Here is a 17,230-nt window from a genome sequence, read left to right on the forward strand (position 1 = left end):
CACGACAATGGTCACTTTTACATTTGCAGTAATAATGAGAGTTGAAAATAATAATTGTCCTCTAAAATTATGCTCTACCAAACATACAAAAAAAGACATTGAAAAGTGTCAAAATAGATGTAAAGGGATGAAACGATGGCTGATGAAACAACAACTCTTAATTACTATATGCTAATATGTACAATACACAAACAGCAGGATACTGCAACCCCCCCCAAAAAAAACAACAACAAACAAACAAACAAACAACAACTCTGTAATATACTTTAAAAAATTAATCATTTGCCATTGATATGTACCCATTCAAGCACGATTCATTAAATTATTCTCATCTTTGTACTGACGTCAGTCAATACGTGCAGACATACAATTGCCATCTTATTTTTGCTCATTTTTTGTTTTCGTTACAAAAGTTATCCCATATCCTGTTTTGTGTGTCTGTATAATGGTAATAGCAACTCATTAATGAAAACATCATTAACATAGTGTATGAAAACATCTAAAAATCTGTAATACAATTTTCATTCTATGAAATCATAAAAAAAAAAAATTGATAATGTACCTTAAACATTACGACAATTAAACCCCACACCGTCATACAATTTACCGTTTGGAAATAATAATCTAAAGATGCAGGCTACCACCTATGAGAATACAAAATAAATTAATTTATGAGTAAAATAAGGGCAAATGGGCAAAAAATAATAATGATAATAAGCGGAAGTGAAGTGAAAAAGTCGATCCCGATCAACACGATTAAGAAGCACGATTAGAAGAGATTTGCTGCGTTTGGATACGATCCTAGACAATCTGATGCGATGATCACGATCAAAAACTAATCGTGTTAATCGTAGAAAATTTTTGAACCGTCCAAAATTTTCCTACGATTAACGCGATTGCCACGATTGACCTTAAGATCTGATACGATCTGATAAGACCATCACGCTTGCTGCACGATTAAGACCACGATTTCAATCGTGGCGCCAATCGTGAAAGTGGGATTCCCGCTTATCAATTGACTGATGTTTTCAAGTGCAAAATAGGGTGCCGATAACACATGTTTGACTGTATACTCAACTTTTTGATAGCTCTGTCAGTGATATTTCTTACTGTTGGCTTTCACAAGTTCTGGGGGAATTTCCTGAAGCATATGTCCGACAAAGTTGTTTGACAAATTTGCTCTCAGCCAATCAGATGCAAGGATTTCAATAGCTTGTAACAGTTTGACAGAAAAATATCCCACCAAAGCGCTTCATGAAATGCCCCCCAGGCTTTCCCACTAGCTCTCTCATGAAGACATAACTTTTATTAGTGCAATGCAAATGTGATACATACTACTTTGTGCCTCAGATTGTACTTCTCCCTGTGCTGGACGACCTGGAGGTCTACCGGTCAAACAGCACCAGTGATGAGATGCGGGCCTTGGCTGAGGACTGCTGGCTGACCTCTGTAGCTGCTGGACCTCGGTCCAGGTCTAACTGTTCAGAAGTGGAGTTTGCTATCATGGCTGAGGTTTTTAATGGGGCAGTGGGTAAGTCTGTGGTCCTTTCAATAAAGTCAATTTGATCCTGAAGAGGAGAGGACAGTTATTAGAGAACAGGGTCATACTTTGAGTTATGTTTTGAGGATATCTTCTTCCTTTCATCTTTATTACCTCTGCCAAGAAAGGAGGGTAAGTGATCATTGGCGTTGGTTTTTTTATTTGCAAAACAACTCAAAAATTTTGGAATGGATTTGGATTAAATTTGAAGAAAATGTTGATAATGACACAAGGAACATATGATTAAATTTTGATAGTGATTGAAAATCTGATCTGAAATACAACAATAGAATTACCAATGATTTCCATTTATATTTGGCTTGTGTTCCATTAATGTCACTGTATCTTTTGTCTTTTATCATCATCTGCTTTTGAATTTTGTTTTTTCCCTTCTTGATATGCCCTTTGAATCTCTCTAGCATGTGACTGCAGCCCACTGGGAAGTGAGTCTACTCAGGTGTGTGAGTCTTTTGGAGGGCAATGCCCTTGTCTGCCAGGGGTCATCACCAGGTCATGTGACATCTGTGCTCCTTTCACCTATGGTATTGAATCTGGAACAGGGTGCACTGGTGAGTGATTGAAATGTCAGAAATATATTATTCTTCTGTCTTATGATGCACTATTAATGTCCAAGTTGCTGAGCCAGTCCAGGGCAGCATCACTTGGTTTGCCAAACTCTGTAAGCCCTCCTGGGAACTTCCTAAGGTGGCAGTCCTCCACGATGTGACGCAGTGTTTTGTTCTTTTTTTGAATACTGATGCAATCAACTGAATGCAAAGTCACAGGTCAGTGATGTTAAGTGTCATACTGGGTAGTACAGTTGCCACCACTTTCTCGCGCTGATGAGGATGTAAGACATATACCTTAATAAAGGGATAGTACAGTATTGGTGGAGATGAGAATTGGACTTTTAAAATTTTTGCGAGACATGACGAGAACACCTCGTCTAAATTGAACTCACCGTTTTGAATGTTTACACAAGAGAAGCTGCTATCTTAATCCTATTAGGATTTGACTGCCATACCCAGCATTACCAGTGGTTAGCTCTCTCATGACAGAGACCCCCCCCCCCCTCCTTTGTTTTTATCTCAGTCTGGCAAGTGTAAAATGACGGCATGCATGGGTGCACGCACACATCAGTGTGCTTTGCCGCACATTGCTGTTGCTATTATGTTGTCATGAGTATTCTCTCTGCCATTTCTACATGCCGGGAAGGTTAGAAGAGACTTCCCCACCTCCCAGAATATGATATCTTTATACAATTCAGGTTTTAGGCCTTGCTATCCCCTAAAACAGTGTTGAATCAATCCCTAGACTAGAGTGGTATAGAAGAACTGTGAAGTACTCTTGTAGTGAAAAACAAAACAATCTCTGCACTAATAAAGATTGCATTTTCTTGAATACGTAATAAAAAAACAATCGTGCTGCTTGTGTTTGGTAGAAAATCAACACAATATTACGATGCCCACATCACAATCATGCAACATGAAGTACCTGGTAATTTGGTCATCAGCAATGTATTTCCACTGCAGCAAATGTATAAGTGTCTTTGATGTAGACTACACATCTACAAAGTGGTGCTGAAATAATCCTCAAACCCAAGTTGGAGGAGGAGTTACACGTCTAAAATCTGTCCCAACTCGGGTTTGGGGATTATTTCGACACCGTTTTCTAGATAAGGGTAGTCTGAATTCCAGACCCTTTGCCAATTAGATCGATTTTGCCAATCGTGTATGGATTCAAAGGAGTACTTTCTTCTGTTATAGGTCAATGTTTGTACAAGGGATTAACTCTGCAGATAAGGAGCTTGGCTGGGGAGACAAAACGGTGTCGAAAACCCTAGCAAAGCATTGTTTTACTCGGGTTGCCTTAGACGAACTGTATTCCTTATGTACCAAGAAAACACTTATGATATAGCACAGAGCATACCATTTGAAGAGGAATTTAAAGTTTATTTGATGGAAATCGGGTTTGGAATAACTGAAACATCCAAAAACAAAGTAAAACAAAGCGATCGTTACAAAGTGTGGGTCCCACACTTTATTAGAATCACTCTTTTTTGGATATCTCAGCCATTTCAAAACCAATTTTTATCAAATAAATGTTGAATTCCTCATAGAATTACATGCTCTTTCATATTTCATAAGAGATTTCTCATTATCTCACCTAAAAATGTTAGAAACCTGAAATTAGGTCTCAACCAGAACTGTACGATCCCTTTAATTTAGGACTGTCATAATTAAGACAGATCTTTGCACAATGCAAATTTCAACTTGTTGGCCTATATCACATTGTAATTGAATATCACTAGTGAACTTTGACTGTCTATATTCCTGAATGCAATCATTACTGACAATTTTTTACATCACTTTTGATGGCGAATATTGTTTTGATATGCACAAATAAGTAACATCATAGTTCATCAAAGGGCTAGACTGGGCTCAGCATGGCACGTGGACTACATGATGCATTTCCAGCAATAAATCTTAACTGTGGAAGAAAATGTTCAAGATGAAGTGTCGTTGACAAAATCTGATGATTGCATACAGAAATGTTGGCATTAAGATCCAGAAATGGTGGTAAGAGACATGGTATGAGTATGTTTCCTCATCAAGCTGTGCTTGTCAATACTTTCTTAGATTATACTGTAGATTAAAAGTGAACCTGACCTAACTTTCTGAAGATTTTGGGGCATTTGAAGTATGGGTTACTAGAACTTGACATTTGTTGTTTGTTTCATTTCATATCATCAAAGACTGTGACTGTGACCTGCTGGGGTCTGTTACTCAGTCATGTAACCAAACATCGAGTGTCTGTGACTGCAAACAGAATGTTGTTGGTGATAAATGCAGTGCCTGTCAAACTGACCACTATGGACTAGCAACAGGTAAGACATTTTATTTTGCATAAAAGGTCAAGAAAATTCTGCAGTCTCAATGGTTGAGAGCTGTGCATTGATTTTTACTGGCCACACGTTCAATATCAAATAATTGTTATGATCACTGATAATAGCCACCATGACTGTAAACATGCTACTGTGCACTTTAATATAAAGAGTTCACACAATTAGCGAATGCTTTAACATTTAGTAAATGATGCCTAGCTAGCATCAAGCAAGCCATGTATCAGTAATTACTGGATGCATGATTGAAAAGATGAGTTTTTTGGCAAAAAATTGTCCATTGTTTTATAAAACAGATAATGCACATGTATTTGTGCATTAGCAGGAATAGTGTACATTTGGTAGCTATAATTGAATCTAGTCTAAACCCACTCGGCTTCACCTCATGGGTTCAACAATTCCATAGTTACTGTATGTACACAACTCAGACCCATGCTTTGATGTTTCCTGTTATATTGTACACTCTGTCACACAAAGTGAGGGAAAAAGAAACTCAGTGGAATGATTCCACATCTTCCACAATTTTATGAACCCAGTAAGATAGATGCAACAGCTCTAATCAGTGACTGTATGCCACCACATAATTCTATAGATTGATGACAAATAATGATAATAACATGGTAATAACGAAATAAGGTGAATTTGTCATCACTTCAGTGCTCTTCCACTGGCATGTAGAGAAAGAAAACAAAATGAAATGCTTGGTGAATGATTTGTCATTTATTTCATAATTACAAGCCTCTCTTCTGTTAAAGTAAATATTGCTATATGTCTTTAAAAAGCAATGCAATTTCTTCTTTTTTGTTTCATTTCCTTTAAAAGTAAATAAGGAAATTTAGTAAGGATTTGTGCAGACCAGTTGAAAACTTGTCAGGCAAGTGTATCTGGAATTCTTTGAAACTCTCATACTTTCATCATTCAACTCAATTATTATGTGCTATAGTGCTAGTTTATAAATATGAGTCACAACTCCTCAAGGGACAGTATCTCTCAATGAATACCATCCGTCATTCTCCATCAGGTGAGGGTTGTGTTCCCTGTGACTGTGCACCTGAATTCTCCTTGGGTTCCTCCTGCACGGATGAGGGACAGTGCACCTGTAAGGTTGGAGTGCGTGGACTCAACTGCACACAGTGCAGTCTTGGGTAAGTCATCTTATTTTAGTTTAACCCATTCCTTCTGCAATTCTCTGAGATGGTAGGCAAATATTTGTATGTTCCACAAAAACATCAACAATTTAAAATGTTTGTTTATTTATTTATTTTACTTTATTCAATCACGGGATAAAATGTCCTCGATTAGCCAGGTGAGGCTGTTTTTCAGAGGGGCCGTGAATACAACAGTTAAGAAATCAATCAAATCAAATTAACAATAAAACCTATTTAAAAAAAAACCAACCCATAACAACAACAACAACAACCAGCATAACATAATGAAATGCATTACAACATAGCAGAAACAAAATATCAAGAACAAAAAAGGAGAGGGATATAATAGACGTAACCACTAAACACAACCGCTACAAAATGTACTGACTGGGAAGGGTGAAATATGTGACCCTGCATCACAGAACCAAGTCGCCAGATATGGATTTTTAGTTAAGGGCAGATTCTGAAAGAACGTACTCTAAGCTAATGATGTATAACTCAGTTCAAATGGACTCCCTTAACCTATCTAAATACTGGAAAGAAAGCACACACTCTGGAAAAGTTTGACCTCAGAAAAGATGCTCTGAAGTACAGGGTCCATTCAAGCGCTTAATCTTTGCCAAGCTGTGCTAGCTGTGCGATGAAAGGGACAAAACACAGGATGTAAACCACTGGAGCAACAACAATGAAGGGATTATTAGATTAAGCTGAAATTGATCATGTTCTATTATCACATTCTGTCCATGATTGATGCCAACTTTCAAAGCAGTAGCAAGAAGCATTATCCTTACAAAAGTTGACTTAAAAGTGAAGAGTGTGCAAAGGATTTCAAGAAATGAAAAGGGACCTCTAAGACATACCTGGTCATTCTACTCTCCCCCAATAAAGGGTTGTAGAAAAACTGCTGAAAACACACTGTCCCATTCATGTTATGATCGCAAACTAAAGGATAATGTAGAAGAAGGATGGCTTTTTCAGAAAATATGAAAAACTCAAGATTGACTCAGTTAACCCATTTCACCTTTTTTGAGTCCTCATGTAAAATGAAAGGGTGCGTCTTTTTGTTGCTTTGGTGATGCACGGTCACATATACACAACAATGAAAACAAAAGGGGTAGGCTGGGTTTAATCAGCAGGGAGCCAATCAGGTGTCAGAGGGGAATCAATGCAATTGAGTGAGCAAACACAATGGAATGGTAAAGCAAGGCCAGTGATATCACTATAAGGCCAATGGGTGGATAAACTGTTCACCAGATAAAGATGAAAGGGAAGACAACATTGAACAAGATCAGGAAAAACACAAAGGGGATGGGAATAGAAAGGAGTGAAAGAATGGCAACAGAATAAATGGGGTGAAGGGGGAGGTTTCAGGCAGGATGTATGGAAAAGCTCACAGGCTGGTGTACAGTAGTGTGGCAAAAAAGAACAGTGACATGTATATCTATAAGATGAATAACTGGAAAAAAAAAATGATTATCACTCATTAGAAAAAACATTTCCTAGAATGAAGTGTGTTTATGCTAGTGTTGTTAGTTGAAATGCCTGTAAAATGTATTTACCGTAAAACCAGAAATTTTCATGTGCATGAAACTTTTCTGAATTTTGCAAGGAGTCAAGGTTTGCAAAAGTAAAATGCATGCAAAAGTCTTTGTCTACACAATGCATTGAATGCCAGTTACAATTCATGAAAGTTTCATGCCATGAATTTTTGTGGTTTTGCAGTTAAGCTCTGCAAATATGGTTTTGAAGAGGATAAAGAAGAACATGTGACATGATATAATGATATTGAAATATGCTAGATTATTATTACCATTTATTATTGTGTTTGTTCTTCACTCGTTACCTATTTTGTGTTTTACTTCTAGGTACCTAAAATATGTTATATGTTTTAAATTGTTAAAATGTTGTTTCCTTGGAGGGACAAAGTCCTTGCCACATTAAAGGACAAGTTCACCTTCATAAACATAAGGATTGAGAGAATGTAGCAATATTAGTAGAACACATCATTGAAAGTTTGAGGAAAATCAGACAATCCGTTCAAAAGTTATGAATTTTTGAAGTTTTTGTACAGTACCCGCTGGATGAGAAGACTACTGCAGTGTATGAATAACTTAGATGTCACATGCGTACAACAATATAAGGAAAATATAAAGAGAATTTCACAAAATTCCATCTTTTGAAAAAAGTACACATTCCCCTGACTCGTTACCGACAAATGTTATGGGTAATATTATTCCCCCTGCCTTTAGAAAGAGGCAAGTCAAGTGCTCTTTTATTATGCGAAAAAAGTGAAAATATGTTGAATTTTCTTTTACATTTTCTTTATACTGTTGTACGCATATGACTCACAAGCTGTAGTAGTCTCCTCATCCAGCGGTTCCAACACAAAAATTTAAAAAATTCATAACTTTTGCATCGATTGTCCAATTTTTCTCAAACTTTCACTGATGTGTTCTACTAATATTGTTGCATTTTCTCAATCCATATGTTTATGAAGGTGAACTTGTCCTTTAAAGTCACATATGATTTGAGTGAAATGATATGCAACCTGATATGTTTTAAAGGGTTGGACAATCACTTGAATAGTGTAAAGTTTAAAGTTCATATTAATCTGATTGTGCATTGGGATTTTTTTTTTTTTACAGGCCCCTTGGTGAGCGATTAGTATGCCCAATATGTTAGAAATCACTATCGAAGGCGGTGAAGATTTTGTTATATGTGGTGAAAGATACGCAGAGACTCCAACCCCAAGCACCTTCTGATCTGGAGATTCTCCCGCCTGAAACCCTTAGCAAACGGGAGACTCCAAGTTGATGTGTGCGAAGCGCGAAATTCCCAGGGTTCTAGATGCTCTCTGGTGCTATCTAAGGCTTATTTTTTCAACATACAATAGAAATAAGTAAGAAATCCTTTCCAACGGGAGACAAAGAGCCAGGGCGGGAGAAATTAAATCTAAAACGGGAGAATGGGAGATTTTGCAAAATACTTTTGGGTTTTTGGCGGGAGATCTCCCGTCAAAAACGGGAGAGTTGGAGTCTCTGGATAGGTGTATGTGAAAGCACCTCTAGTGATAGTGACTAACGTCAAGTAGTTACGTGAAATGCAAATAATTACCATGTGCATTCTTGGTCATCTCTTTCCAAGCATCAGTAATGTTTCAAAATGTATGGCTTGAGTTAATATGTGCTGTCTGGTGTGTATAGTAATTATCTTAAGAAAGTAAAAATGATAGGGAGAAGCTAAGTGGTTTACCCATCTCTTTTATTTCCTTGAATTCTCCAGATTCTTCAACCTCACCAGCGATGGCTGTGTGGAGTGTGATTGTAATACCAGAGGGAGTGTAGACAGAGGCTGTGACAGCCAGGGCCAGTGTATCTGTCTCCCTTCCACCACTGGAACAAACTGTGATGAGTGTCGTGAAGGTATGGTACACAGCCTATAGTTTACTATCAGAAACAACTGGTAACAAATATCACATGTTTTCATAGATTACTGTAGGTGTGATGATAATGATAATGACAATAGTGGTCATTATGATAATTGTGGAATATCATTATTTTCATTGTCATCAAAACTGTCATCACATTCATTATAAAATTCTTGAAAGCGTTTTAATGTACTGGTGAATAAAATAACCCGTCACATATGATTTTTGTTCTGAATTTATTGTAAGCTCTCAAGTATTGGGTGAATATTTCTTTCTTTTCATGGTGAAAAAATTAGTTAGAAACTGAGATTTAGTCTCAAATTCTGAAACTAATCAAACTCATGAAATAACATGAACTGTAACAGTTGCTCTTTCTTTTTCTTTTTGCATTCCCAAACCAATTTAGGACTTTGTATTTTCCCCTATTTTGCCTCATTAGCCTCAATCTATGAGCTCAGCTGCAACATAAAGAATGACTTAGATAAACTGAGAATGATTCATAAAATGTTCACTTTTATCTGTAACCAGGATCGTACGGGTTTGGTCCGTACAGTGAGCGTGGCTGTATTGAGTGTCTGTGCTCCTCACACACCACAAATTGCAGCTCAGCAGACAATTGGTATGTCTCCTTGGTGGAGAGTCACTATTCACTGCTCAACCTAGAGGGCGCTGTTTCAGAGCGATGGACGGGGATCACAGAGACTGGAGCTGTGGTGGAGCTTGCTAGTGAACCTATCTTGGAGATCAGTGATCCAAGGTGAACACTGTATGATTATTGTTATCTTAATGTGTAAAAAACAACATCTTGAGTTACTCTTTGTCCTTTGATTGAAACATTCAACAGCTTTTTTATGTCGCAGATTAGTGGCAACTTACAAATGCCATGACAAATGTAGTGATCATGAGGCTATAACTTTACCTTAATTCAACATTCCCGGAAATTTGTGCTGTACTATCGAAGCAAAGTGTAGATTTTAGGCGAGGAGGTGTTGTGAAAATGAAAAATTTGAAAGGAGAGCATAGATCTGAAATGTCACTTAAAATCCAATTTCCACATGTTTGTGTTTAGGTTCCCAGTTACCTGTGACACCCAAGTCTTCATGTCTTTCCTCCAGTGCATTTTATTTTTATTTGATCGCAAAATATTGATCTTTATCCCTGTAGATGTATCCCCACTCTTAACTATTTCTCCCCATTAAAGGAACCATGATTACCTTTGCAATATTGTATGGACGATTAAATGTGTAGCAGTATTGATCATCTGATATTACAATGTCACTTTCAGGTTTGTTCTGGAGTTTATGGATCCAGGCAACTCTTCCAACCTTTTTTTCGTCTCACCATCACCATACCTGGGTGACCACCGCACCGCATATGGTCAAATGTTTGAGTTCACCTTGAGTCAGACAACCAGCGACAATCTGACTTTGTCCCCAGAGGGCGATGTCTTTATATTTGGAGGTCAGGTTGATACCCCACTGGTTGCAAGCCTGCCTTCACCTCCTTTTTCCCCAGTTGACAATGCAACGACTTATCAGGTGAGGCATTGGAACGCAAACCAGAGCCATTGAATGGATGATTGTAAGCAAATAACAAAAATGTTCCTGCCTTTTCTTGTTTAAAAATGACCCCTAAAAGAGGCATCATATCCTATGTGAAAAATGTTCCAGAGTCGTGTCATGGTTTTAGATGATGATGACATTTTTAAGGGGAAATATTACCTGGTGGTAAAATGATTGACCCAAATGAAATCCCCAATTTTCTTTTTAATTTCTATATGCTAAAGGAAGAGTTGTGATGTGGTGATTATTTTCCCTTTTTTATTTGGGGGGGGGGGGGGGGGGGAGGGGTTATACTTCCTGTAACCTTAAAACTGATCAACCCAAACAAAGGTCTGAAAATTTCTTTTATTTTTGATTGGATAACTAATGGGAGAACTGTGAGAGGATGACCATGTCACTTTGCATAATTTGCATATGTAATTATGACCAACATATTTTTTTTTTTTCAAAAATATTCCTATATCAGTTAGCCCACCTATCATATCATATGTGCTTAGTTATGTCATTCTTTTTTCATTTATATATTGTTCTTACAGATTAAACTTCATGAGAATTATTGGAACCTTGGCAGTGTGTCAGGACCTAGACCCACCATGGCACAGGTGATGCGCATCTTAGCAGACATAGCCGAGATTCGAATCAGGGCCAGGTACTCCACGGTAAGACTGTCCAGTTAAAAAGGACATTGTTTCAGTCATGTTGGCAGAGCTGCAAACATTCCTTTGTTTATGATATTCAGTGCGTTTTTTTATTCCGACATGATATTTTTTTATTTGAGCAAATGTATATTTTCCTGATATTCAAGTTAGCATGTCGATTATGGGTACTGTAAAAGTGGAAATTTTCACGGTGTTGAAATTATTGCGCGTTTCACGCAACCAGAAACTAACATGAAAATGAAAGCATGCTAATATTTTTGTATGCCATATGTTTCTGTAATTGACGTCTTGATACTACATAATTAAAAACAGGCAAAACTAATCTTACCCGGCGGAGTGCGAAAAATTACTTGGGTAAAAATATCCACATTTAAAGTATATCGTTGGTGGGGTGACAAAACCTCGTATCTCAATATTTGGTGAAAATGAGTTTTCTTCATTATATTGAAGCTAGGAACCATTACTATGTAATTCCCAATCCTTATATGCCCATCTGCAAAAATAAGGTCACAAATGATAAATAAAAGTTGGCTATTTCCATTGACTTACATGTTATGGCAGCCATGTTTTTTAGCTCTCCTGAACATTTGACATTTTTGACATACGAGGTTTTGTCACCCCACCAACGATATGTCAATTCGTTAACTTCAATATGATTTTTACCACGATACCATTTCTGATATGGTGTGATGGGCCGTCCAGAATTGATAGAGATCCAAATTGTTAAACCTCTTTGATCAAAATATAATTATGTAGGTGAGTGTAATAGAATGTGACATGTTACCACTTTGCCGTGGTGAAGTCATAGACCGAAAAGTTGAAATATCTGCTAAAAAGAATGGTTATCTGTGACTTAAAATCAAGAAATCAGATGACATGGTGAAGTAGTCAAGAGTCTGATATCTTACTACTTTCTTCAAAATTTCAAAACAATGTATCAAAGAAAAAACAAATAGCATCTTGAAATGTACTCATTGATGTGTTTTTATGAAAAATTTCCCTTGTAAATTGACACGGGCTTGCCTGCATTTAAACATCAAAATGCTGATTTTCTTAAAACAGTGTTTGTATTATTTCCTGCTTGTGGGTTTGTAGGAGGAAAAAGTGTAAAAAAAGGTGGCTTCAGTACTTTTTTCTCATTGTTCCAAATCATTTGCCCAACTTTGGTTTTCACTCACCTGGAGGTAATTCAAGTTTGATAAGTTTTGCCACGCATTTTAGTCACAGTAAATATAGGTACGTATACTAAAGTTTTATGTTAAGGGTTTTGAAGTCTTGTTTTGGTGTGTGTGATCTCAAATGGCAAGTATTTATGATATCTTTTCTTCAGTGACACAACGAACTATAAAGGAGAGTTCAACCCTTTCAAGTGATATACTTGTACTGGATTTTTTTTTTTTCATATTTCTTTTTTTGTTATCATGATTATTGCTTGCAGAATGTAAGGCTTCCATGAAAATAGTCAATATACATCTAATTTTATAGAATTTGAGCTTTTTATAACCAGATCTTTGGAAAGTAATTGGGTGAATATAAAATGTGACCTTGCACCTCAAAACAAACAAAAAGTCGCCAGACATGAATTTTTAGTTAAGACCATATTCTGAAAGAGCAGACTTTAAGCTTTACAATGATGTATAACTCAAATCATATGGATTCTCCTAACCTATCTAAATATTGGAAAGAAAGCACAAACTCAGGGAAAGTGTGAACTGAGAAAAGAGGCTCTGAAATACAGTGTCTATTCAAGCGCTTAATCTTTACCAAACCGTGCTGGCTGTGCGATGAATGGGACAAAAAACAGGAAGTAAACCACCAGAGTAACAACAATGAAGGAATTATCAGATTAAACTGAAATTAATCATGCCTCATTAACGCAGTCTGTCCATAATTAATGCCAACTTTCAAAGCAGTAGCACTATCCTTTCAAAAGTTATTAGAGTTGAAAGTGAAGAGTGTTGACAAGGTTTTTCAGAAATGAAAAAGGGATTCTAAAGACACACCTAATCACACTATTCTACCAAATTTGTTTGAGATAAACTGCTAAAAAAACACTTTCCTGCCCGTTTTATGATACCAAATTTTAGCATAATGTAAAAGAAGACCCGCTCTTTCAGAAAATATGAAAAAGTCAAGTTCGGCTAGGTTGACCCATTTCACTTATTTTCAGTCCTCACGCAAAATCAGTGTGTGCGACTTTATGTTCGTTTTGAGGTGCACGGTCACAAATATCTCACCAAGATAAAAGGAAACCACAAATAACTTACCGTTGTATTTTTATGGAAATCTAGAAAGACATACCTGGGAAAGGCTGGAATAGGTCACTGTGATAGAAATAATTTTTGGTCATTTGGAATATTTTTAGCTCCTCTAACTGATATGGCTTCTACAGGTAAATACCACCATGGAAAATATATCTTGAGATCACTGTCGTCATGAAGCCATAAAGTTTTAGGACACAAGATTTCTGTCTTTCTTTTTTTCTTCTTTTTTGTTTATTTGCAACATCCTATCTGGCATCTTTTGTTAGTTTTGTGATGGAAGGATGCACATACATTGGATACATGTATTTACCGTACTGGTAGTTCAAGTAGTCTTCCTTATTATGGCATTTGAAATGTATGGATTTAGAAGAAAAAAACAGAAATCACGTGTCTGGACAGGCAAGTACTAATTAGAATAGGTCTATAGAACTGGCCAGGCCACGTGACACCAGTGATAGACAGCAACAATAGAATTAACAGCAAAAGCAGAGCTGAGTGTGTATACATATGAATCTTCAAATACAACAATAGCACTCAGTGTCTGTTGTGCAGTCATTTTTTCCAAGCTCAGTGAATGGCTATGGTACAAAGATGAACATTTCTGTATTTGCACTCCATTCCTTCCCTTTGTATGTTGCTTGCTCATTTGTTCCCATGTTTTAGGTAAATAAAATTTGCAGAAGGACTCAAAATTTATTGCCCATCATTTGGAATATGCTTGCAGTACATAGAAATGGTCTACCAGGGTACTTGTCTGCCTGACATAATTTGCCAGAATAATGAGTTGTTTTGGAGTATAAGATTAAAAGTGTATTTAGTTTCAATTGTAGTAAACAATTTTTATCCTTGAATAGAAAGGATCTAGCACACTTCCCATTCTGTAGTGGGTAGATAGAATGTTACGTGATGATCTATAGTGCCCTTACCTCTAGCAGGACTAGGACCCAACAGGCTGCATGCTATTTACTCTTGCATGGAATATAGATGGATACTGCTTTTGCCCAATTCATGATTAGTTTATGCAGGGCTGCACCCTAACCAATATTTATACCCCCGCCAAACGAAGTTTGAAGGGGGTATATAGGAATCAGCGGACGGTCGGGCGGTCGGTCGGGCGGTCGGGCGGTCGGGCGGTCGGGCGGTCGGTCCGTTGCAAATCTTGCGTCGCGAACTACTTCCTCAGTTTTCAACCGATTCCCATAAAACTTGGCACAGATGTGTGCCTTGGGTTGTAGATGTGCAAGACATATTTTTTGACAGTACCCAAAAGTACGTTGCCATGGTAACGGCATATTATGGGCAAAAATGGGTACAAATCTTGCGTCGCGAACTCCTCCCACAGTTTTTGATCAATTTTTATGAAATTAGGTACAGATGTTCATCTGAATATGTTAATGTGCAAGACACATATTTCCGCAGTGGTAAAAAGTGCGTTGCCATGGTAACGGCATGTTATTGGTAAAATATAGGGCAAAATGCTTCATGGCAAAACTGCTTCATCAGTGTTCTTCCAATTCTCATGGAATTCATATTGAATGTTTGTCTTAGGATATAGGTCAGCATGACGCATTTCTTGACAGTGACAAAAAGTATGTTGCCATGGTAACAGCTCACATATTATGAGCCAAAATGATGGAAAATTTTGTGTTGCAAACTACTTCCTCAGTTTTTGCCCAATTTCCATGAAACTTGGTACAAATGTGTGCCTTTGGTTGTAGATATGCAAGACGCATTTTTTGACAGTACCCGAAAGTACGTTGCCATGGTAACGGCATATTAATGGCAGAAGATCAAGGAAAGATCTTGCGGATTTAACTACTTCCTCAGTTTTTTGACCAAAGCTTATGAAATGTGGCACACACCTTGATCTTGGTGGGAAGATGTGGAAGACATATTTTTCGGACGTGTCGGAAGCTGCGTTGCCATGGTAATGGCATATAAATGGCAGAAGATCAAGGAAAGATCTTGCGGATTGAACTACTTCCTCTGTATTCGACTGAAGCTCATGAAATGTGGCACACACATTGGTCTTGGTGGGAAGATGTGCAAGACATATTTTTTGGACGTGTCGGAAGCTGCGTTGCCATGGTAACGGAATATTAATGGCGGAAGATCAAGGAAAGATCTTGTGGATTGAACTACTTCCTCAGTTTTTGACAAAAGCTTATGAAATGTGGCACACACAATAGTCTTGGTGGGAAGATGTGCAAGACATATTTTTCGGACGTGTCGGAAGCTGCGTTGCCATGGTAACGGCATTTAAATGGCAGAAGATCAAGGAAAGATCATTCCTTGGGTAAGACTGTCGTCACGGGGCGGGGGTATTAATCACCTTAAGTGATATTTCTAGTTTCTTCTGGTCCGATCTGCTCGTCAGACCAGTAGATATCCAGTGTGTCCATTTTTTACTGGTCCATTTCTGAAAAAGGTACTGGTCCAGCAGTGATTCTTACTGGTTTTGGACCGTCAGACCAGTGCACATTTATGTAGCCACCATGATCAGATATGCTGTAATATGGCAGTACTATTGGCATGCCTTTTTATGCTAGTACCTCACTTTTTTCATTATCTAAGTGAAGACATGTAACCACAGCATATTTTCACATATTTTGTATGCATATACATGTATGTGTCCATATGGAGGAAAAAATGGACTATTTCTGCCTGCATACCAGAACTATGTCTGACCTTTTCATAGCAGTGCTCATCATTGCGTTCTGATTTTGCTCTTTTTGTTTTCCTCACAGCTTCCTAGTCAGTCAGTATACTTCCATGACGCTGTTCTCTTTGAAGCCACCATGGTTGCCAATGCCTCATCTAATAACATCCGTGCTGACTTTGTTGAAAATTGTTCATGCCCACCAGAATACACAGTGAGTCTGGGAATGATGCTGAATTCATACAGTAGTAATATCTGCTATTATATATGGCATTGACTAACCTTTATCTTCATTTCATTAATCATGTTTCCTATGACTGTGGAGATCAAGCCTGGAGATCCTCCATAGACACTGAACATGACCTCCTAAATTTTCCAGGGCCATGTAATATCTATGGAACAAAAGTAGACAATTTTTAGCTTGACTCTTTTCTTTATAAACTCAGACAGTAAACGTTGCATTTCTTTTTCCATCCCGGTTGCAAACTGCTACATCTAGTCTCATTCTTCATTTTCCCAATGTTATGATCAGTTCTGTTCTGTTTGATGAACTATTCGGAGTTATGTAAATGTTATTTGTTGTGATTGTTACCTTGTATGTATGTGTTTACAGGGCCCCCTGGAAAACAGTACTTGATTACTGACGGGGCCACCCTGTATAAACAAAACGAAATAATAATAATAATAATAATGATATAATAATAATAATAAAGAAAGGCTTTTATATAACACGTTGTTGCTGTGGAAGACCATAAACTGTATGTTATTGAAGATTATGCAGTGTATGAATCTTGGTGATATTATCAATCATCATTGAATGCAGTGATTTGGAAGAAATTTTCATTTGCCAGCTATACCAACGTAACCTCATTACATTCTTACTTCGTGTGGGAAAACAAATATTGTGCAGATTAATCTGTACACCTATGTCACAATTGTATAATGTGGACGAGACATCAATTGTATGAGGAAATCCTAATACTGAAAAATAATTGTAGTTTGTATTTGTTCACATTTCCTGTTCATCTAGTCATTGGCGTAGGCCATTCTAGTCCCTCAATAATGAGGA

The 17,230-nt window shown here is 37.4% G+C and overlaps 1 protein-coding gene across 1 annotated transcript in view; it reads left to right on the plus strand.

Moving 5' to 3' along the window:
• The window catches only part of LOC139724223 (laminin subunit alpha-1-like), a 53,632-nt gene that overhangs the window by 16,086 nt on the left and 20,316 nt on the right, over positions 1 to 17,230 (plus strand). The window contains exons 13-21 of the mRNA XM_071635366.1: positions 1,351 to 1,531; positions 1,960 to 2,109; positions 4,296 to 4,427; positions 5,464 to 5,587; positions 8,873 to 9,012; positions 9,546 to 9,774; positions 10,303 to 10,555; positions 11,116 to 11,238; positions 16,250 to 16,375. Coding sequence (XP_071491467.1) covers positions 1,351 to 1,531; positions 1,960 to 2,109; positions 4,296 to 4,427; positions 5,464 to 5,587; positions 8,873 to 9,012; positions 9,546 to 9,774; positions 10,303 to 10,555; positions 11,116 to 11,238; positions 16,250 to 16,375 — 1,458 coding nt within the window. The remainder of the gene's footprint in view (positions 1 to 1,350; positions 1,532 to 1,959; positions 2,110 to 4,295; positions 4,428 to 5,463; positions 5,588 to 8,872; positions 9,013 to 9,545; positions 9,775 to 10,302; positions 10,556 to 11,115; positions 11,239 to 16,249; positions 16,376 to 17,230) is intronic.

The sequence above is a fragment of the Diadema antillarum genome, unplaced genomic scaffold (genome assembly GCF_040938485.1).
Source record: "Diadema antillarum isolate AM-2024a unplaced genomic scaffold, OU_Dant_1.0 scf00000208, whole genome shotgun sequence".
Taxonomy (NCBI): domain Eukaryota; kingdom Metazoa; phylum Echinodermata; class Echinoidea; order Diadematoida; family Diadematidae; genus Diadema; species Diadema antillarum.